This window comes from Cyanistes caeruleus, chromosome 7, assembly GCF_971803275.1.
Source record: "Cyanistes caeruleus chromosome 7, bCyaCae1.hap1.1, whole genome shotgun sequence".
Classification (NCBI taxonomy): Eukaryota; Metazoa; Chordata; class Aves; order Passeriformes; family Paridae; genus Cyanistes; species Cyanistes caeruleus.
Window position 1 is genome coordinate 11,757,973 of NC_141707.1, and position 22,481 is coordinate 11,780,453.

At 44.7% G+C, this 22,481-nt stretch overlaps 1 protein-coding gene and 1 long non-coding RNA gene across 2 annotated transcripts in view; one reads left to right on the forward strand and one right to left on the reverse strand.

The window, feature by feature from the left end:
* Window positions 1–729: 729 nt before the first annotated feature.
* Window positions 730–22,481, reverse strand: part of TMEFF2 (transmembrane protein with EGF like and two follistatin like domains 2) — a 123,584-nt gene continuing 101,832 nt past the window's right edge. Inside the window, exons 8-11 of the mRNA XM_086898255.1 lie at window positions 8,921–9,044; window positions 7,230–7,388; window positions 2,377–2,463; window positions 730–1,974 (exon numbers count right to left, since the gene is read on the reverse strand). Of these exons, the coding sequence (XP_086754381.1) occupies window positions 1,878–1,974; window positions 2,377–2,463; window positions 7,230–7,388; window positions 8,921–9,044 (467 nt within the window). The 3' untranslated portion in view covers window positions 730–1,877. The remainder of the gene's footprint in view (window positions 1,975–2,376; window positions 2,464–7,229; window positions 7,389–8,920; window positions 9,045–22,481) is intronic.
* On the forward strand, window positions 6,367–21,351 carry LOC147652186 (uncharacterized). Its single transcript, XR_015289393.1, has 3 exons — window positions 6,367–6,444; window positions 7,528–7,553; window positions 20,218–21,351. It is a non-coding gene; the product is annotated as an uncharacterized LOC147652186 (long non-coding RNA).

The following is a 22,481-nucleotide window of genomic DNA, read 5'->3' on the forward strand; positions in this document are numbered from 1 at the left end:
AAATAAACAATCCAGACCTGATAGTCCCAGTGGCGGGACTGACATTTGGAATCTGCTCAAAATATGCAGTTTTGACACTTGTTAAGACTCCAACTCTTGGCTGAGGAAGCACAAAGCACGGGAGGTGTCTGCAGGGTAGGGCTGCGTTTGCCTCCTTCAGCCTAATCCTCAGCCTGCTGCTGAAGTGCTGCTCGGAGGAGCTATGTCAGGCAGGGGAGGGCTGTGATGCCACTTGGGCATGAGTTACCAGAGCTTGCAAGGTCTCCCTAGAGGGGCTCTTGTGCCACCAAACCTGTACAGTGCAGCGCTGCTGTGCCTGGCCTGCGCTCCTTGTCAGACCACCCTGCCTGAGCCCGAGCCTGGGACACAAAACCAGCAAGAACTGGGACAGAGAGTATTTTGCAGTGGGTTTGAGCGTGGAAACATCCCTGTGGTGAAGCCTGCCAGGATCACACAGGCTCACAGCCGCCTCTGTGCACTCCTGCCCCACTCTATCACTCTTCCAGTCTGAAAACAAGACTCCAAGATCAGAGAGCTGGGGCAAGGGCTGAGGAGCAGGGGGTAGCTGGACAGCCCCCTCTCCTTCTGCCTATGGCTCCAGGGAGCAGGTCCCTGCAGGGCCAGCACCCCAGTGCCAGAGAGCTGCCCTGTGCCATCATCTGCCCCTCTGCCTGTGCAACACCACTCCCACTCCCATCAATCAGCACAGACCAGGTGTCTGGAAGCATCTCTTGCCAATCACCTTTTATTACCTTTAAAAAGCCAAGAAACCCAGAACAAGACAAAAACTGAGACCGTGTGAACATCATGCAATGGATTCACTTTAAAGCAGGCTGGGGTAGGGAGGGGAAAGACCAAAAGTCATGTTAGAGTAGAGGTATTGCTGCACCCGTGTCTGAAGGCCAGGCCAGGTGGGCTGTGACTGGTGGGGTTGGTGGTGACTGCTGTGAGTGACCAGATGGATGCTGAAGCAGGAAATGGAAACACAGTCATGAGACATCATCCCAGGTAACCCCAGGTCTGACTCTGACGTGGTGATGACAGTGAGAAATACTCCTAACTCTTGTCTTGGGTGCATTCTGCCTGGGCAAAGTCTCTTTGGAGAGGAGCAGCACAGTGGCTGCTGTTGCAAGGGCTCTTTAGTTCAGCTCTGCTACTCAGTGGGACTAGAGCTCGGGCACTCAATTAGTGGAGTGGATGTTATCCAGCAGCAGTGATGTTACCCCACTCTGCCCTTCAGTCTCACTCTGCCGTCTTCAAAATTCACAGCACAATTACCTTCTGGAAAGGATGTGTTTTGGAGAGTTTCAGCTATCACAGGAATAACTTTGCATCTTGTCCATCATGTGGATGTGACAAAACACATGCCCTTATTTTCCTGAGGTATAGCCAACATTTGGGTTCATTACATTTAATGGAGTGGGGTCACCCATAAAGTTATTCATAAGGTATTTTCTGAGTGGTTTTCACCTTCTCTTTGAAAAAATAAATTATATCAGCATGTTCATGAGGTGCAAATGGGACTGGCATTTCAGCTGTTATTATGTTATTAACTTTTTTAACCTAATAATTTTCAATCAAGAGTGAGAAGCAATTTTCACTCACTCCAGTGACCAGAGTTGGAGATTCTGCAAAGTGTTCTCGTAGGGTTCACCTTGAGAGACACCTAATTCCATCCCAAATGGAAACGTTACCCCCGACACTCTCATTGCGGTTACTGAGAATTTCCATTTCCCTTTCGGTTAGGATTTAATTTAGAAGGCAAAGACTTCCTAAGCTATGGGAGAGTAAAGATAGATGGTATGGGAGAAGAAGGCTGATGAAATGTAGTTGACTCCGGATCTGAAATATTTTATCCCTCCTCAATGTAGGTTAAATTATTCTTCACCTTTCCCACATCCATAATTGTCGCTGATCTTGGACCAACTCAAAACCCTACTACTGAGTTCAGTAGACTCAAAATTGCCACTAGAACTGGAAAAAGAAAAAAAAAGAGATTTGTTAGTGTCCATATACAACATCCCAAGACTATACACAGCTATGAGATACAGCAAATTTAAGAAAGGCAATTTTTTTCTCATCACTGAGTATTTATTATATATAACAAATACATGAAAAAGAAAAAACTATATTGTGTGATATAAATAGTTTATTTACATTACAGAAAAACATCAAGACAATGTATACTATTTCAAATATATCCATACATAATCAAATATAGCTGTAGTACATGTTCTCATTGGTGTAGATTACCACAAATGCAAGGCAACATGTGTAGATCTTGTCTTAATCTTTTGTCTATAATACTGTATTTTGTAGTCCAAGCTCTCTGCAGTTAGTTTTGCCATTGTGGAAACATGCGCTCTTTAAATTAACCTTGTCGATGCTCTTGTTGTGTTGTCTGAACTGTAGTGCCCTGTGTTTTGCTTCTGTCTGTGGATTCTGTTGCTCCTGGGACATTTCCTGGAAAAGAGAGTTGTGAGAATACATGGCTCTTAGCAACACATCTGCTCCAGAGGTGGCGGGGGGGAGCAGGGATGTGAGGGCGAGAGAGGCATCCTCCAGCCCTCAGTGTGCTTCCTCCTCAGCGAAAGGAAATGTGCTGGCCAATGGCAATGGCACCACAACCCCCAAAAACATACTGTAAACAAAATTATGGCAAGGGAGATGATCAGATTCCTGAATGCTGGGCTCTTGCTGCATCGCAATGATCCCAACCGCTCTGCAGGGTTCGGCTCTAAATAATGGGTTTATTTTGAGTGAGGTGCAGGTGGAAGATCCAGGATGGTCCCACGCTCACCTGGCCAGTGACCCAGGTCTGTGAAGTGTTTACAAAGTGGCTGCAGGTGCTGCCTTTCCAAGGCCTTAAGTGTCTGCAGTCCCCCTGAGTCTCCATGGAAATGCTCTGTGCTCAGCCCATGAGCAAATAGCTGCTTTAATTACAGGTGCCTTCACCGAGCTTGGTGTGGAAAGCAATTGTGCTGGAAAGCCCCAAACCTGATATTCCTTTGGACAGCTGCAGGGGCACACCCCTTGTGTCTCAGGACCTCCAGTGACCCTCAGCAAGGACACGTTTCAACCTTTCACCTGCAGCAGCACCAGCTGTGGGGATGCTATGTTTCCCCCTAATAAAAAGCTAATGGTGTGTTTCTGGTTCCCTCTCATGGAAAGGCACCCTCAGGCTGAAAGCATGGAGAAGTTTAATCCCAGGTGGAGGCCACAGGGTGTTCTAATCAGCTGAAAGCCAAGGGTACTTACGGTAAAAACTGAGGGCAGCTGCACAACAGAGACTGAAACACCCTGTCAGAGTGCTATGAGAAGAGGCCCCACAACGCTCCAGACCACACTGACATGGAAAAACATTCCCTTTGTATGGGGCTGACTCGTTCTTCTGTTACAGGAGGGCTTTCAGCAGCACCTTGTGAAACCCTATGGGTTATGCACTGGGAAGAGCCCACCTCAGTGCAGTGACAGCTTAAAGCACACACCTGCAGCTCTGTGTCAAACAGCTAAGAGCAGAACAGAGTGAAATAGATTTTTACTGACCCCTTAAAATAAAAAAGGTCATTCCCCCCCAGTGAATGGGGAGTGATGTTGTAGTTTTGTGACGTCAACTGAAAGGCTAAACAAGAGTGTAAGAACTTAGGAAGCATTTCAAAAAATGCTGGGATACAATTATGTAAGTGTCTAGCAAAATATGGGTCAGACTGTCCTGACTTGCCTCACTTTTAAGCCACCAGGACCACCCCCTCATGAGAAGCTGTATGGCTGTGGGCTATATTTTGCCTCGTTCCTTCCTGGGAAGCAGTGAAGTAGGCTGCTATCATTACTCCAGGAAAAGCCAGTCCGCATCTCCTGCGCTCTCGGGGGTCACGGAGGAGCTTTCAGTACGGAACTGAGGCAGACTTCAGCTGGTCTGAGATCTCATGACAAACTCATTATTCACTGCCAGCTCCTTGAAAAGGTGATCCCGCTCTGGGAGTGAGGCAGGGAGCCGCTGTTAGCAAACACAGGGCTGGTTCACTGCATCCCATGCGCACACCGGGGCCTCCTGCTGCTCTGCAGGACACGGCCAGTGACACTTCCACCAGCTGAGACAGCCCCACCAACACCCAGGGCCAGCGCCCAGGCAGTGTGGCTGAGCTCCCAGGGCTCCTCCTGAGCCCCCAGCACTGGATATACAGCCCTGCTTTGCCCCAGCACTCAGCCATGTGAAGCAGGGTTAGGGAGCACAGTGGGCACAACCACAAGAAGCTCCTTGCTTCTATGAAACACGGAGGAGCCAGGTGGCTGGGGCACGATGGGGATGGTCAGCAACCCCAGGGGATGCAGCTGTGCATGGTGGGTTCCAACTGCTCCAGCTGAAAGCAAGGAGATGAACATCTCATGGGCACTTTCCTCAAACTAACACTGACGGTATCTAAACAGTCTTCTCGACTTCAAGGTTGAGACAAATCAATTCAAATATAGAGATTACTCCAATTAAGATGATGAAAAAGCATCTTTGAACCAAAAATGGCCATGTTTTAACTGTGTATTACCAGTGGATGGGAGCTTGGGAAGGCCCCAGTGCCCAGCACCAACACCAGGACTGCTTACACACTATGGTATATTGCATTTTCAGGTGGGCTGTGTCTGAAGTGCACCAAGGGTTCTTAATGGGAGCACTGGCATTTAACCAGCTTTTGAGACTTAATCATCTGCTAAAACTGAGTGATAGGTTTTCCTTGGTCCTTAACTCTTTAATCAAAAGTGCTTTGTAGTGCACTGATTGGGGGGTGCATTCATTTATGAACACAGCAGTTACATCGATGTAAACCAAGGGCTGGAGCACAGGCTGCCCTCCCTCCCTCCCTCCACTGAAGCTTTGCTCAGGAGCTCGAGTTACTCACAATGTGATTCATAGCAGGTAAAACACGTTATGCATTCATTTTTAATCAAGTTATTTCTTCACATAAATAAGCTGCTGTGACTAAACATTAGGGAAGCACTAAAAATGCGAAGCTGTAAAGAAAACTGCTGAGAATCATTATGACACAAGGCCATACCTATATTATTTGCCATCCTCCTTCACTTTTATCACTGCTTCTTTTTTTTTGCCCTACCTTTAAGCTAAAAGTCATTAGGGCAGACTGTGCCTCGCTGTTAAAACAGCAAACTGTCTTGGCTTCTGGTTCCCTACTCCACCTAAAAAACTTATTCCCACTGCTGGCACTAGTGATGAGTAGCCAAGCACTGAGTCACTTAAACCCCAATCATCACCACTTCTGTGGGTTGTGTTCTCAGCTGAGTCCATCCTCTGACTCTGTGTGGCTACAGAAATGGCAATGGTGGCAATTTGGAGGGCCAAATGCCCAGGAGGCAGAGGAAGAGGCAAACCTCAGCTGTCAGCAACCCATTTTTTCAAATTAAAGTGTCTGTGCAACAACGGCCCTAAAAGTTCCCAGGACTTACTCAGAGCCTTCCAGCAATGGAGGATTTGCACCCCTGCAGATTTGCATCACTGGTACAGGTACAAATTTAAAAGCAACAACAGTAATGATAGCTGGGAGATTATAATGGCAGTTTTGTGACACTTAAGTGGATGCAGTGCACCAAACTCGCTTGATGAATTAATTAGCTGAAGTTGCACTGAAATGAGCAGCAAAGATTTTGGCCGCAGTGCCCTCTGAGTGAAGTTTCCCTTCTTTCTCCCAGGAACAAGGTGGCAAGGTGGTTTCAGCACTTTCAAGAATTCAGGGTGTGGAGTTCAAACCAGTACAGTCAGGATCTCCAAAGCAGACAACTTCAAAAACTCAATTGCTTATGCATATGCTGCCACAATGCTCTCTTGTCATGTGGATTTCTCTTAGGCCACTTAAGAGCACCCTTTTGCAAATGTATCTCAAATCATTATGCTGGGATGGAGGATGCTCTGCAGTAATTACATGCATTACACAAAAAAGTCAAAAGATCATAAATTGACTTGGTTAGAAAGTGTGGTGGAAAAGGTACTGTCTCTGTATGAAAACAGTGTGACAGGTAATTTGCATTACAGTACTGGATCACTCAGAGCTCCCTGTCTCCATTCTTCAGTATAAAGAACTTTGCTCACTGCATCAAGGTGACAAAACTAGAGTCACTTGATAAAACAATACACATTTACTCCATTATCAGTTACTACACCACCTTCTTTCTCTCACTACAGGCTGTATTTTTGGTTGTTTGAATTACCTCTGTGAATACCACCTTCTGTAATCTACTGTCTCAATCGGTAGTTGCCATTCTGGTGATGAACTCTGTTTGGCCAAAAAAGGTTTTGTTTTGTGCCTTTAGGCAAGAGAAGGATTTATGAATTTTATTTTTTTTTTTTTTTGTCTTTTCCAGGAACAAATACTCTACACTTGTCTTCCAGCCAGGTAGTGCAATATAAGGACTGAAATGGAGATTTTATTTTATGTGGAGGTATTTATACCTGGCTTTTTTTTTTTTTTAAATTTTAAAAGGAAAATAATTTTTAAAAGAGCGATTCATGAGTGCTGCTAGCTGAATTAATTTAACCTTGTGATTTCTAAGAGAAGCCTGTGGATGTTTGACCTTCAGAACTTACCCCAAGCCCTTCCAGGGACAGTAACAGAGTCAAGTGGGAGAGCAGCACATGGAGGGGAAGGATTGCAATTACCCCTCTCATTCTGAACTACCCTGTGGCTTTTTCCATTCACACAACCCTCTGCTCCTCACTAAATTGAAAAACCCCAAGTGCATCATATATAGAAGACCCTAAACCATGTGCAGTGCCTTTGAACATGCACTCAAGCCTAATGAAATCATTTAATCAGCAGGGTTGCAAACAGGCTTAAAAGTTTGTATGCTCTGCCTGATTAGGACTAAGGGAATGGGCCCTTAAGGAAACCAGATGGAGATATGATTAGTTTTATTAAGTGTTGATCCAGCTGCTGTATTTATATTCCCCTTATTTATATGAACAATATTTGTCAAAGCATCTGAATACAAAATAGAGAACTTCACTTGCTGTAGGCACCGTTGCTACCTAAGTTTGATTAAGATGGAAGTAAAAATTCAGTCATAGTAATGAAGGAGCACTGGCTGGACCAGATGATACCTTCTGTTTGTTGGTGAATTAAATAACATTTGTTATCAGCAGTGTCACTGCAGAAATCGGTATAATCAGCGCACATTGCAGGAAAAACAAAAGTCTTTTTCTACTGTAAAGTACCAGAGATACTGACCTTGTAATACAGAGGACTACAACACAGATGATAGCAATCTGGATGGTTCCAATCACAGCTGCTATTAAGACATACTGAAATCGTACTGGACCTGGAACCACATATAAAACGCTGTAGTCCTTTTTTTCACAGTGTTGTCCAGTATAGCCGGCATCGCATCTGAAACAAAAAATATTGTTTTTCTCCTTATACCTGCTGCTTTCAAAGAATGATGGAAAAAACTGTATGTAGAAAACCAGAAATTAGTGGCTAAAGCATAAGCTTATGTGGTTTTTTTTTTGTTTTTTTTTTTTCTCAGAATGGAGTTCCACAGGGAGAGTATTGGTGAGTGCTCAACCTCTCAGGGGGAAGACTTGTGGTCCTCGGGGTCACCAAGGTCTGTGAGAATGAACAACACTGTGGGAGTGCCAGGAGGTGCCCAGGGGACCAAGACATAACTGGCTTCAAGTGGAACTACTTGCACATTATGATGAGAACCCATTTAGTTCCTTGCACAACATACTTTAGATTTCTCCCTTTCTTTGGGGAGGTGGGGGAGGGTGAAAAGCCAGGGAGCTGTGGTTCCTTATGCAGATTACCCCTAAGGAGGTGATAAGCAATCATCCAGACTCCATATGAAATGTGATTAGATGTTCCTGAAAGTGGATACATCATTTACATTTCATCTGGTTGCTATAAAAAACCCCTGTATTGATGCTGCAGACATCCCCCCCGATGCTGCCTGCTGCACTGCTCACCAGTCCCCATCCTGCAGCCTGACATCTCCACTCTGCTCTGTGATTCTGGGGCCAAGCAGCACTTTTACAGTTTTAGCTCTTGCCCTGTTTCCCCTAAATTGCCCGAGCAAGATGTGAAAATCCAGGTCAATGGCAGCAGCAACTGTCAGGGACTGAGACAGATGGCTTGGGCTCCTCTCAGGTGTGTTAGTGGAGCGCTAACCCTGATGGGTTAAGCCTTGTGCTTCCTCCCTTTTCTTCTCCTGCATTCCCACAGCTGCCAGCACCTTGAGGAAAGGACATTTTCCAGCTGAATGGAGCACCTAAAATGCAGAAGCTGCAAAGAGCAAAATGTGCCCTGGCTGTTTGTGTGAGCTGGGAGAAGCTGGATTGAGGTTCTGCCCTGGGGAGAGTCTGGTCTGTGTCTTTGTGCTCCCATCCCAGGAAAATGGTGCTTCATGTGTATTAGTCCTTTTTCAGCCACCTGGCCACTGTGTGGATTTCAGAAGTACATATCTGCACCTGTGCAGGGAGCCACTCCCTTCAGGAGCACTACAGTGCTTTCACTATATTCCTCCTCCCTGCCCAAACCTCCTCCAAAATCACCTCCTGCTGAAGCAGCCACCTCTGCCCCAGCCAGCTGCCCCTCCAGCACCACTCCAGCCACAGCAGGGACATGGCACTCCTCTCCCTCAGGCTGAGGAGGGCACCTAGCGTGCTCTGAGTGCTTTGTGAAGGGCTTTTAAAAACACATCTAAATATAACTGAAGGTTACTGGATGGCTTTACAGTCAATTAACATCGTTCATAACTCAATACACTTTTGGGACTTGGCTGAATAATTTAACTCTGATGGATTTTATCGCACAAAGGGCGGTGGTTGCCATCATTTTCCATAGTTGATCTAGAGTAAGTGTCTCTGTAAGTCAGTATTTCCATGTGTGTGGCCTTCCCTTGCTGGCAGGAGAAGGGTTACCTGCAGGACGGTTCCAGCATGTTTGTGGAGTGCTCACACTTGCCATGCATGCAGAAGCCGTTGTAATGCTCTGGACAAGGGATGTAGATCCCTCTTGCACTTTCTTCCAGTTTATTTGCATTCTCTGTGAACACAGGGGAAGGGGAAAGTTAACCTGACCATGTAGGATAAGGTTAAGTGATGTAAAGAACTCTACATATGAAAGAAAGGAAAACCAGAAGAACAAGATGTGAAAGATGTTCATGGGAAGCAGGAGCAAGGGTTTGCCCCTTCAGACAGGTTGGCTGATGTGAGACTTACAAGGCTTTATCTCAGTCTGTTATAATTCCTCTCAAGTGACAGCAAATGAGACACCTGAGAAAATATCGTGATATTAAAAATCTGATGACAGAATAGCACATGCAAAATACCTGATTATTTCTGTTTTACTTTAGGGACTGTCTCCTCAAACTGAGACAAGGCTGGGAGAGAGACTCTGGACATTTGCATGTAATATACATTACAATACATTTGGTAGTTCAACAGAACATATACAGAAAGACAATTTTACGGCAGAAGTAGAGCGCGAGTCCAGAGCTGACATTTATCATCAATGCTGCATGCCCATACCCCAAAGCCCAGTGGCCTCCTCCACATCCCACAGCAACCAGCATTTTAAACTAGTTTGACTTTCTGAGCCTACTTCTGCAGCAGTTAAAGAATCACTGACACTGCAACTCCTGGAAAATCCCTTCATGCAGCCAGGAAAATGGAGGCTTCGTTTAGTTTTGAAACAGGAATGTGCTCAACTTCACAGGCTGAAACACTGAGTGCTACTACCATGAACTCACATGGATTTTGTAGGCCACCAAGGCATTAATTAATCTGGGTAATTTTGGCAAATTCTTCCATTTAAACAATATTTATGATATCTCAAATGGTAACACTCTCCTTTCTGGGATAGTATCTTCTATCCATGATTAATTAAAAGCAGAAGAAAGAAATCTCATGATGGATGTCTGAGGAAATGTAGTTTGCACGCAAATAAGTTGAAGCATTTTTATCTTCCAAAGGAAGTCCCTGAGTGTTATAAAACAATTGCAATTTGTGTTCTGCCTCCGAGCCAGTCATGCCGGCAGCAGGCATGCTTAGGTATTATCCCACCTCTGGGAAAAGCGAGTGCAGCAGATCCAAGATTCAGATTTCCATAATGAATTTCTTTTCTGTCACTGCTGTCCAAGGAGAGTTGTAAGAGTCTCTAACCACTTGCACTAATAGAGTTGGTTATATTGTCCTTATGTGAAAACAGGCCAGGACCAGCTCCCAGCAGATGAGAGTGACAGGCAACCTCTACGTCCCTGCTGGCAGCATTAGCTTCTCTTTCATCCTTAGGGTTTTCAGGACCTCCAGAGTATGGACCATACTGCATCTTTTGAAATGCACATGTGCTGAACACAAGCCTGTGTGCCTCTCCCTGTTCCCTGATTGTGCTGGGATACCTGTGCCAGGCTGGTGGAAGCTGCTAGGACCATGCAGGAGCATGGGGACAGTGAGGATTCCTGGGCTGGGGGCTGACAGCTGTCTCTGGGACAGCACAGACAGGATGTGCTGACAGGAGGCATGTTAGAGGTGTGCTATAACCTCCTTTGACAGCTTGCCCAGGAGTTTTTGCTACCGGAAAAAGGTGGGAAGACAAGGGGTCCATTTGGTCTGGCACAAAACATTTTTGGCTACCTATCACCCTCTAAAGGGAGATACTGGCTACCAACATGTGAAATATATACATGGAGTTACCACCCCTTCATGCATGTTCCTGTATGCCCCAAAATCCCCCCAGACAGAATAAAGGTGTGTGATGTGTCAGCTCTCAGTGGACTTGCCCAGGGCACACGGGTAGATCTCGACACGCTCAGGACTTGTGGGACTCCACACCCATGTAGTGATCACCTATACACTGTGCCTGATGGGTTCTGGGCATGCTTGACCTCTGCTATGGCCCACATTCAAATCTATTTCTGATCAGGAAACTGCAGAAAGGAGTATGGGACCCTTATTAAGACACATTCTTTTTTTCCGTGGTGGAAAACATAATGCCATTTCCTTCAAATCCTCCATTACCAGAGGAAGTTTGCTTCCTCTCTGAGGAACAGGAGACTGCTCTGTGTGCACAGGCACATGTGTGTGTATCTCTGATTGTTCTTTCTCAGGAACATTGAGATGTCTCCGCCATGTCAGTGCACCACCACAGTGTGGTTATTACAAAAGGGTATCAGATCCTTTGGTTTAATTTTTTTTTTTTTTAAAGGCACACTTCAAGATGAGAGGAAATTATAACTTTCAGGACAGACTAATCTGGGACTTGAAAGGGGGACCAGGACCTATCTGGACATGCAGATGCTCTCACTGTGTGTAGGCTGTAGGTATGGCAACCATGTGGGTAGAAACCATGTTTTCTTTAACAAGGTCTTTAGCACACTTTAGAGTACATCTAGGATCATGCAGAACTTGTAATTACACCTCTAAGCATAATAAGATGTGATGGAAAATGCTTTACTGAATCTAAAATGAGATGGCCCAAGCTTTGCTAGCATTTGTAGGATAAACACTTCATAGGTAAACACTTCATACAGGAACACTTGTCACCTGTCTCAGAAGAGCCCACAAAACGTAGACACAAATTATCTGGATCTCACTTTGACTGATGACTCCTCCAAAAGAACCAGGGATTTATATAAAGGTAGAGAGGGGGAAAAATGCATTTTCAGTTTGATCTGCCATTTAGGTTACTCAAAATACAGGCCACAATAAAAACATCACTTCGTTCAGACTAAGAAGTTCCCCCTCCCTGCACATTTTGAACGCACACAAAATATTTCTGTGCCTCCAAACAGGTTATTATTTTTCTCATTACAAAATCCATCTTTTGGACTCAATGTAGAGACCCAAACACCCAGGCATACTTTTAAAGTCTCTTCATGTTAAAACTGACTGCTGCCATTTCTGGAAGGACCTGAGCTCTTTTCAGCAATCCAGCTGTTGATGAGATACTAACTCTTATGAATGCATCATAGGGCTCACATCACCATAAAGCAAGAACCATAAACTCATTCTAAAAAGAGAGGATATAAATAAAAACCATACAGGTTATGAAGCAAACAAGAACTGTACATATCTTAAAAAAATTAAACTTAAATTAAATAAGTTAAGACTTCCACCCTTATAAAAGCTTTGGATTATTTGTAAATTCAGTATTGGATGCAATTTGTACTTATCAAACCATAGTAAAACTACACTAAGAAGCTCCTCTACCACGCCAGCCTCACACCTACAGAGAGCTAAGCTAAATACAAACCCACTTTTTTCCAAGCACAGCAGATCTGTATGCATAAAGCAATGGCACAGATCAAATTCAAAGTTACTCAGGTTTCAGTAATGTTAAATTCAGTAGCTCCTCTTCACACGCCAGATTTGCTGCATTGTTATTGGCAGCTATGTGGGAAAGTTTTATTTGTGCTAGAAGGACACACTTGTACCCTTTTGTGATGGACAGGATTTGAGGCAGAAGCCAGCTGTAAAGACTACAGGTAAAAATTGGACTGACTGGGTCAGTCTCTCCTATCTCTGGACAGAAGAAATTACTGCCACATTTCTCAAAATGCTTGTCCTTTTTATTTCAAAAAATAAAACCCTCCAGATCAATTGTATTCGAGAATCTTTTTCTTGAAGCACTTTTCTGATCAGAAAAAGTCACTTTGACGAAGCCAACATCTTTTGCATTTCTGCAGGATTTTTTTTCATCTTTAGCCTAACATGACATTTCATATTGTTCACATCTCCTGTTAGTGCCAGCACATGACATGATAGCCTATCAAATAAGACACACTAGTCAAAACACATTATTTTTAAGTGTGTGGAGGCCAGATGCTACTTTGTGTAGCCTGAAACAGCTTATCATCTCTCTCACTGGAAAAGTCTCCCCGCTGAACCCTCGCTCTCCACAGCCCCTCTGTGGATGGCAGGGAGATGCTGAGATGATGAGCTCTTTCTCTGGGATAAACTGGATCCTGAAAAGATATCCAGTGTGTCTGACCACCCACTCAGTGATCTTGCTTTTCCTGATGGATTGTCTTCTGAAATGTTAAATAAATTATTTAAAGCTATCTTGTCTAAATTCCTTAATATCCGTGCCTGTTCCTGTCTTTCATCAAGAGAGTGCAGAGGAATGATTTCAAATATTTTGAATAATTCTAATTTTAATTTCTGGTTTAGCTATATGGCTTTCCCCCAGTCTGTGGAAGTTGAATGTACACCCTTCAGATTCTCAGGTAACTATTTCAGAGAAAGCTGAAATTCAGAAGCTGGAACAGTCTGCCTGGTGGCAGGATGTGCCTGCAAGTGATGAAAAGAAGGCAGCCAGACTCTTCTGTGAGCAGTCCTCACTGGTCCCCAGCTCCCATCTGAGCTAACATGGAGCTTCTGTTCCACAACCAAACATGTGCAGTAGTGCCACTGACAGAGGAGTAAATCCATTAGTGCCCCTTGATGAGGATCATATGAAGCACTGTCTGGAGCGCCCAGAACATTCTCTCTAGACCTAAGGTCCTAGAATCCACTTCAGAGAAATTAAAATAAAAATCTAGGCAAAAATAGGATTCTTGTATCCAAGAATTGACTGCCAGGAACTTAACAATTAGTTCTGTAGGGCTGATAATTCTGTCATTCTTTATTTGTGAATCAGTGAGACTTTCTAGGTGACTTCAAGCAAGCAAAGTAGAGGGCCACAGCCTGTAAATTCTAGTGTTAGCATTTTGGTTGAGGTACAGCAGGTAATGTTGGAGCTCTGGAAATAATACCTATTAGGCTATGCCCATATGAGAAAATATTGGCTCACATACAATGTTGACACCTAGTGTACAGTCATCCCTGGACCAAGGGAAGGCCTGAAAATACATATAAACACATATATTTTATCAAATAAGGGATAAGACAGCAAATGATGTGCAGCAGAAGCTATTCTGACACCTATCTCTTTGGAAAAAGTGGTTAAGGAGAACTGACTTATATAATGATTTAATCTTTTAATACTGCTGAGGTCAGTCAAATTTGCAGACGGAAGCTCTTGCTGATATTGAAGTAGTGACTCCTTACACATCCCATTATCAGAGGACATATGAAGGGAAAAAGGGATTTTGGGGTCAAATGTATGTCTTTTAACCTTCTCAACCCCTTTGGGAAGCACATCCCCCTCCCTGGCAGGTCTCCCAAAGAGACGGTGCAGAGCACAGCACTGGGAACTTTCTTAACAAAGCTCTTCTGCTCTGCATGAAAGAGACCTCATGTGCAATTCTTGTTTGAAATCAAAACAAACATCCAGACAGTATCCACGTGTGGAGCAAAGGCAGAGATGCCCTGAATTTTGGGAAAGAGCTTCAGTGTGGGTGGGAATCTGAGCCCAGTGGATGAGCCTAGGGATAGTTTGTGTTACTCATCTTCAGCCTTCACAGAGTCAGGAACTGCTGCTCTTTGGATGTAACAGGGAGCTTTCTCAGGCCAGGAACATCTGCAGCAATGGTTCAAAGGTCCAGAAGGAGGATGGTGGTGATGCTGCTCCCTCTGAAAGTGCAGAATTGCTTTAGCAGGTTTGCTGGTACTTCCTCCCCTCTTCAATAGCATCCAACAGGAAGTGAGGTGAAGTCCTCAGGCAGGGTTCCTACTGCCTTGTAACGAAGAGCTGCCATGATAAACCCCAGCTCAGACCCAGCTCTGATGAGACCTGAGGTCTCTCCTGGGTCTGTGCTGAGCAGCTCCAAGGCACAGTGTCCTTGGCAAAGCCTCCCTGCAGCACTGCCCTGCTGCCAGCTGCTCAGGGCCAGCCCGGGGAGCACCTTCCCCCCTCACGTTCCCTTCTCCCGAAACCTTGTTTTTACAGCTACAGAGCGCCTCTTCGCAATGAAGAAAATGTGTGCAAGCAACTCGCCTGAAAATCACTGTTTGGGTGGGCGTTGAGTGAGAATTCCGAAGGAAGTGCTTGCTGCTGCTCGAGAGGGAGCTCACCAGCCCACTCTCCCTGACAGCAAGAGGAAAATGAGACACCAAATGTCAGCTGAAAACGTCTGGCACCACTATGCTGCAGCCTGAGCCTAAATTCCTCCTGCAGCCACTCCAAGTACAAACTAGAAGCTAGTTTTTCTACACAAACTGCACAAAAAAATACCCTTCCCATATTTGCTGCTTCACCAAGGGGAAAAAAAAAAAAGAAATGGAACATGGTGAAATAAATTACATTCGCTTCTTTTCTCAGGCACAAAATAGGCCTGCTGAACACAGTAATTTATTAATTTCAAATGTCCCTATGCAAATCAGTTCCCTGGAATAAGACAAAATCCACTTTCCTTTTTAAAAATATTCTAGGGCTTTTTATGTTTGAGATGATGGCAAGATGTCCTAGTGCACTTTGAAAAAAAATATTGTGCTCTGTCTTTGCAGCAATGCATCGTAATTATTCAGCCTGCTGCCATAATTAATAATAGAAACCAATGAATTAAGACACTAATAATCCCCAGATGTTCAAATGGAGAACAAAATACTTCCAGCTTGTCAGCATATATATGGAGGCTATGCTATATATGTTAAAGCTGTTGCTGAACTTTGGAAATCAAGAAGCACTTTTATTTACAACATCTGTGAATATATCTTCCTTCTTTGAGAAAACTGATTGAAATCAAGCAACTTGTTAATCATTTTCCTGCATACATAACAAGACCGTTTGTCTACTCAAAACTAAACCAGGACTGTTTTTCTAATTTTTTTCACCCTTGTTTTTCCCAGTGTCTGTTGTCCCCTTGAATTCACAGATGCCTTACCCTAGAGATTGTGCAGGCCCCTAGAAGACAAGGTGTAGAAGGTTCTAGCCCAAGTAGTTACTGCTAACACAAGGTGCAGTACAACCCGCAGCTGCACAGAGATGCGAGTACGTGGCAGCAGCCACTGCTCACACATCTGAACGGGAATGCCCAGCAGTGGAAGCTAAACTGGAGGAGGAAAAACACCACATGGGCTAATGTGTTGCTCCAAAGCAGCATTTTCTCCATGTCCAGCTGCTCACATTAGGCTCAGCTCCTCCCTGGGGTGATTGTTTCATTCAGGGAGGTAAGGCAGGCTGCTGCCTCACCTTGCCTGACCTCCTCTGCTTCCCCACCACAGTTCAGCCTCTCACCCTGACCGAGGCCACCCCTAAAGCAGCAGTCACTGCTCTTCAATGCTGCACTCCACACTTGATTCCAGGACATCCAGAGGATGCAGAGCTGTCCCTGCAGCAGTTCCACAGAGCTGCTCATCCCCGTGGGTCAGCTGCTTATCCCTGCTTCCCAGGCCAGCAGACTGGGGAGGTCCCAGGCTCCCTGTATCACCTGTCAGCTGTCCCCAAGCCATCTCCCCACACTCCTGTGGATGAAGTGACACAAGGAGAGCTCTTTAAGGCAGCTGCTGCAGGGCCAGTCTTGAGGGCTGCAATCATTGCTGGGTTGTGATTTAATGATTCGGGGCTGTAGTGTGGATTTATCAAAGCCCTGCGTAAAGGGGCCCTTACAGTTTGTGCTGCCTTCTTTTGTGTCAGGATTGAATAAATCTGTGTTAACCCCATTCTTAGAATAGATTAAACCCCTCTTTGTGCTAACTCAGCTACTCTTTGTTTTTGGCAAGCTGCTGACGTTCCTTTCACTCAGATTCTCCTGCCTAAGAGAGATGCCACCAGCCCTGTGGGAGCAGCATCCTTCCCCTTCAGAAACCAGCAGTGTAAAGAAATAAAGTCATAGTTTATCTCCTTCCATATGATCTCCTTAGGCAGCTCATGACAGAACCCTTAGAGGATGAGTTAACCTTATTATTATTGTAATTCTGTGTTGAAAAAGAGTTAGTGTCAGTTTGGAGATTTGTGAGGTTCCCTCCAATTAGGCTGCGTGCCTGAAGGCGGAAGGGTGAGTGCTGGATCCATCACATGGAGCAGAGCGGGTGTCACCCTCCATGAGAAATTCCTCCCAACAGCTGAGCCCAAGGCTTGTTTTCTCTCCCATCCACCTCTCCTCCAGCTACTCATTAGTGCCGGTGCTGGAGAGGGTAAAAAATGGATAGGAACAACCAGAACAGGGCTCCTCTCTGTGTCCTCCGCTCTGAAAAAGTACGCTTGAGAGTTTCAATTTACTGTTTAATACCAGATTAAACAGAGATGGAAATACCTTCCCAGTATGGGGATATTAGCAGCAGAAGATGCTTCTCTACACACCCAGATTGTCTCCTTCAGAGAAAGCAGGTGTGGATCTGCAGAGGATGGCTAGGAGGGACGCTGTTAGGAATACCTCTAGGTCCAGCGCTGTCTTTTGGGGCACAGGAGACAGACCAGCATCCCCAGTGCACAGCCCCAGCAGCACACACACACACACACACACCATTCTCATCAACCAGCAGCTCTTCCCAGCCTAGCAAGCAGTGACACAGCACTATTAGTTAACTTGGTTATGTGATGATTAAGGAACAAAACTCCTGGAACTTGACTGAGCGGTGTCCTGCTGTTTCTGCTTTGTGCGCTACTATGCAATTTCTATATCAAAGCAGCCTGGCTAGTGCAGCACTCCAGAGCAGCTTATTTATATGTAGATGTGGCTATATGACATTTCTAAATGCCATACATTTGCATATGAAGGTTCCACTTTTTTTCCCCCACTTCAAGTAAACAGAGTCTGCTGCGATTCCAAAGCAGTGCTTTCCCTCACTCGGAGCTGACTGAGAACCATCCTCCTCAAGCAGCTGAAAAAACCCCTGAAACACCTAATTTCCACAAGTCAGCAACCTTGGCTATCAATAGTGTCTCTGGGTGGGTCTTGTGATTTATAGCTGTACCTTTGATGCCAAACCGAGCACAGAGAGCAAAACTGCAAGACCTTAAGATTTCATATGAAATGGCTACAGATAATCTGCAATACCAATCAATATTTGCAAATAGGCCTCAGACATATGATGGAAGCTTGTGGTCATCCTAAAAAAGCCTGTGGGTCACATTCATTACAGCTATGAAGATGGTATTGATTTTTGTCACTGATTTTCCACTTGAAAACAAGAGCAGGAGCATGTTGCAGGAGCCGCTGAGGAGCTCTGAAACTGCAAACCTAACACAAAACCACAACCTTATGTAACACCAGGAAAGCCAAGTGGACATTATATATTCAGCTTTCTTGTCAAAGAAGATAAGGCTGAAGCAGATGGTATGTGGGCAAAGTTTCAACCTGAATACATTGCCTTCTAAAAACCAACAGTGCTATGAAAACAGCCCGATTCTGTGGCATGAGGCCGACGAACACGTTACCTGCACATTGAAGAGCTGCCTGGTGCCAGGCCTTGAGGTATGTGCTATGGAGGAGCTGGAAGAGCTTCCCGTTGGCAATGTGTGCCTGGAAAAACACGGCTCTCAGCACTTCTCCTGCACCACCTTGCATGAGCGGTGTGACTTGTGCATAATGCACAGACCGAGCCTCGTGCACGCTGGAGCTGGGATGCACAGCCAGGGTGTGTGCTGAGGGAAGCGGTCCTTTGGCACCACCAGGGGCTGTGGGAGGGCTGGTGGGCAGGAGAGAGGATGGTGGTCACCAGACATCAGCTGTCCTCCTCTCCCACAGCTCAGCCCTGCTCCCAGGCCGAGCTCCCTGCTCCCTCCACATCCCCTTGGCTGGGAAACACCGAGGTGGGGATCAGCTGCTCCCGTGAGCCCTGGGGCTCTGCCTGCTCTCAGAAGACCGTGACAGGTGCTTCCTGACTGTGACAACAGGCACAACAACTCCCAGGAGTCACCCTTGCTGTGGTCTGAGCTTATGGAGTTTCATCCACCCGCCACTGCCTTTCTAGAGCACCTCATCCTGCACTGCCAACTGGTAGATAGCATCAACTATGACAAATGGGATGAGGTGCCAGAAAGCTGATAAATACTTTTGATATGGCTCTAAAAATAGTGAAGGGATATTTGTATCCTTCTGACAGTTTTTGAAAAGTAGATGGATATGCATGACCTAAGTTTTAAGACGGGTGTCAGGAATATTGATGTGTGGAAGGAGCGGGATCGTTTGGCTGGTGCTGCCTTGGGGGACAGTCGCATGACTGATGATGTCTCCTTCTCCCAGCTGAGGGTGTGCTTGGAGGGGGCTTGAGCAGAAAAATGGGAGCCCATCCAGAACAAAAACAGGATTCATCTTGCCCACCTAGGACGTATCTTTTCCTTGATGGGAATGCTGAAATTGGAGAAATGGGGTGCAAGTCCTCTCAGAGCAGCGCTGCTGTGCCCAAAGCTATGTCCTTGCAATTCCTGCCACATTAACTCCTGTACCAGGTATGATTTAGCCTGGTGTGTTCCCAGGATCACACCTGCAAATTTAATCTGGCATTTCCAAACCCTCTCTGGAAATGTGGAAGTCAAATATGATTTCTTCCTTTCCCTTCTAATCTCTACAACAATGTAGACTCCAAAGGTCTCCAGTTCACACATCCAACCGCAGATGTCCTGAAGTTTTCCCTTCTCTGGCACCTACACAGGTGGGCTGCAGGAATTTAAATACTGGTGCAACTAGCCACTCTTGCAGATTGTAAGGACTACACTGACAGAAATTGCTTTTAAGCAATTAAACTGTAGATTAACAAAGCATGCTTCCAAGTTTGTGTGGAGATGTACTTACAACCTGTATCCACCTGCCCATGCTCAGAGAACAGGCACATCTTACATAACACAGAGCTGCATTCTCCTTCCATCCCTGCCCGTGGCTTTTACTGGCAGAAAGATCGGGCAGGCAATCAATGAAACAAAGCAGGAACTTCCTCTGGAGAAACTGCTGCACAGAAAAGCACACCCTAATCCAATTACCAGGCTGCCCCCTAATTTCCAATAAGAACTCCAGGTCTGAATGGATTGTTTTCCACAGAGAAGCGGTGTTTGAAAAGGTCTCTGACTTATATTTAGGTCTGCCAGCATGGTGTTATGAGACTTTACTTTCTGGTTTCACACTTCAAACAAACTCAAAAAATTACAACTGAAAGCAAGTATGAATGGCAAAATTGTCAGAGGTTTGATGGAAGGCACGGATAAGAAAAGGTTACCCACAGGTACGTGACAGCGTGGACAAGTAGGTCAGGGGTGTCATTTTGGCTACAAGGCGTTTCCTTCAGCCCTTTTGACAGTCTGAAGGTTTTACAGTCCTAGTTTTGCACTGCTTTTATATTCGGTTTTGATTACTAAAATCAGTCTTTTTTTTTTTTTCCCCTTTTCCCGTTTTTTTTTTCAGGGCACATGTTAAGAAGATGCTGCCAAGCTGAAGTGTGACACCCATTTGGCTCCCTTCCCTCCTTTCTTTTTTTCCAAGGTAGCATCTGTGCTTGTAAAAACATGCTGCCTGAGAGGATTCATCCAGGAAACTAAAGAAAGAGCTGCAGAATTTGGGGGAAGTGTGTGTGAGAAAATAGGAGACTGAAATAAAAATACTTGACTCCTATATGTGGTATTTTTGTACACTTCCTGCATCACATGCCTGGCAAATCCCCTGTGAATATCCTGGTTATTTTAGTTGCCAGAGCATGACCCTGAATGGCCTGTGACTACTCAGAGATATGTCTGTTGTTGGCTAAAAGCATGGTTTCAGCCATACTTTTCACTGCTTCTGTTCAGGCTATTCAGAAAAGTTTTGTTATGCTCAGAAACATTTTATTGGCATGTTGCAAACCCATGATCACTCCTCCATACACATCAAATACTACACTTGCTGAGGGATGATTCCTGCGTGGTTTGATGCTATTTTTACTCACCCCTTTGCCCTGGGTCCTGCATTGTAAAACTGTGATGGCAATGGGTCCACACAGCCTACAACCTTGCTTTTTTGGATCAGCCCAGTTGTATTGTTAAAATCTTTTGTGGCTGCTCAGAGGGCTGGCTTTCAGCAGACTGCATGTCTGAAATTCCTACTAGGTAAACAGGAGCACACCAAGCAGTGTGCATCCTTTCCCACACCTGGAACTGGAGAGATACCCTTCCTATTCCAAACTTTAAGTGCAGGAGAAAATGGAAACAACAATATAAAATGTCACCGAAGCAAAACCTGCTACATTCCTTTACCTATTTTACCAAAGTTCTTGAAAGCCTGCAAGGCAGGGACAGAGCCAGGCTCATTTTGAAGCACAGACAGAAAAAGCACAGACAGAAAAGTCTATTAAGAACACTTTTTTTTTAATAAATGAATACCTGCATCTACTATTTTTATACCTGTTATTATTGTCTTTCAGCAGTGCCACAGAAGTGAGCTGTAAAGATGGCATTTGTGAAAATGAAGGGTTTGGTATTTTAACGCCGTGCTCACTCCTACAGCTAATATTGAAAGCAGGAGAAGCTGAATGGAAAAGAAAAGGCAATTCTGGGAAATGGAAAATTTACTAAGAATGAAAATGGACAAAAAAGCCATACAGAGAAATCTCAAAGCCATTAAACTCAATGGCCACTCTCCCACTACTTTCAGCAAGGCTGGAATTTTACCTACTGCCTCTTTAAATCTTATTGACTCTTATAACAGTATTTTAAACCAAACAGCTGACATCCTTCTGCCCAGCCAAGACCTTTTAAATCACTGAAATGCAGGATGGAAAAAAAATCTGCAGTGCCAGATGTGTCTAAAAACAGTCACAGCTCTTGTTGAGGCAAGAGGAACATGTTTAGCATTTATCATGCCTGACAAAACACTAATCGTTTATCAGTTTTGATATTATAGACTAATAACAAGCTTTTCCATGGCTGCTTCATTTGCACAGAATGGAGACAGGCTACACTGATGTTACTTCATTTTAGAACAGTTCTTTTTATTTAATCCTTTCCTGTCCTAGCTGGATGGAAGTACACTTCCATTATTAAATGAAATTGTGCACTAAATACTCCAGGGAAGGGGTGTTTTTGATATATACCTGACACAGCTTTAAACCACAGATAAAATAAGAGGGAGATTAAAGCCATAGGGAGAGTTTTAATTTTTTTTACCCCCTGAAAAATATTTTGCCATTATGTAATGCTGTCTAAAATGGCTAAGGCTTGTGATAACAGCACTAGGCAAAGCAGTGCATTTTGATTCAGTGCTGATAATATCCTGACATGCACTGCCACTGGTACTCTAATAGCACATTTTGTTTACAGCTGTTGTATTTCCAAGCAGAGAGTTTCACAGTCACTTAACGCTCATGGGTACATGGTAAAATGACAGCCCAAGTGTGTAAGAAGTCACCTTTCTAGGCAGGTAAATATTACTTTCCAAACCTGAGTTATTAAGAACACTTCTGCTTGCTCGGTGATACAGAGGTGCTCCTCAAACTGCCTGGGTTTATCCTGAGTGCAGAGGAATGTTTGTATGGACAGAAGTATGGGAGAAGGCACAGCTTGTATTCAAACTGCTGCTTCTCCCTCTGAAATTGATACTTTCTCTAAACCATTTCTTTACCCAAGTCAACAAAACCAGGCAAAATTTGTCACTTGTCTCCATCTAGTCTAATTCTGAAGGTCTGCTAAAAATAAATA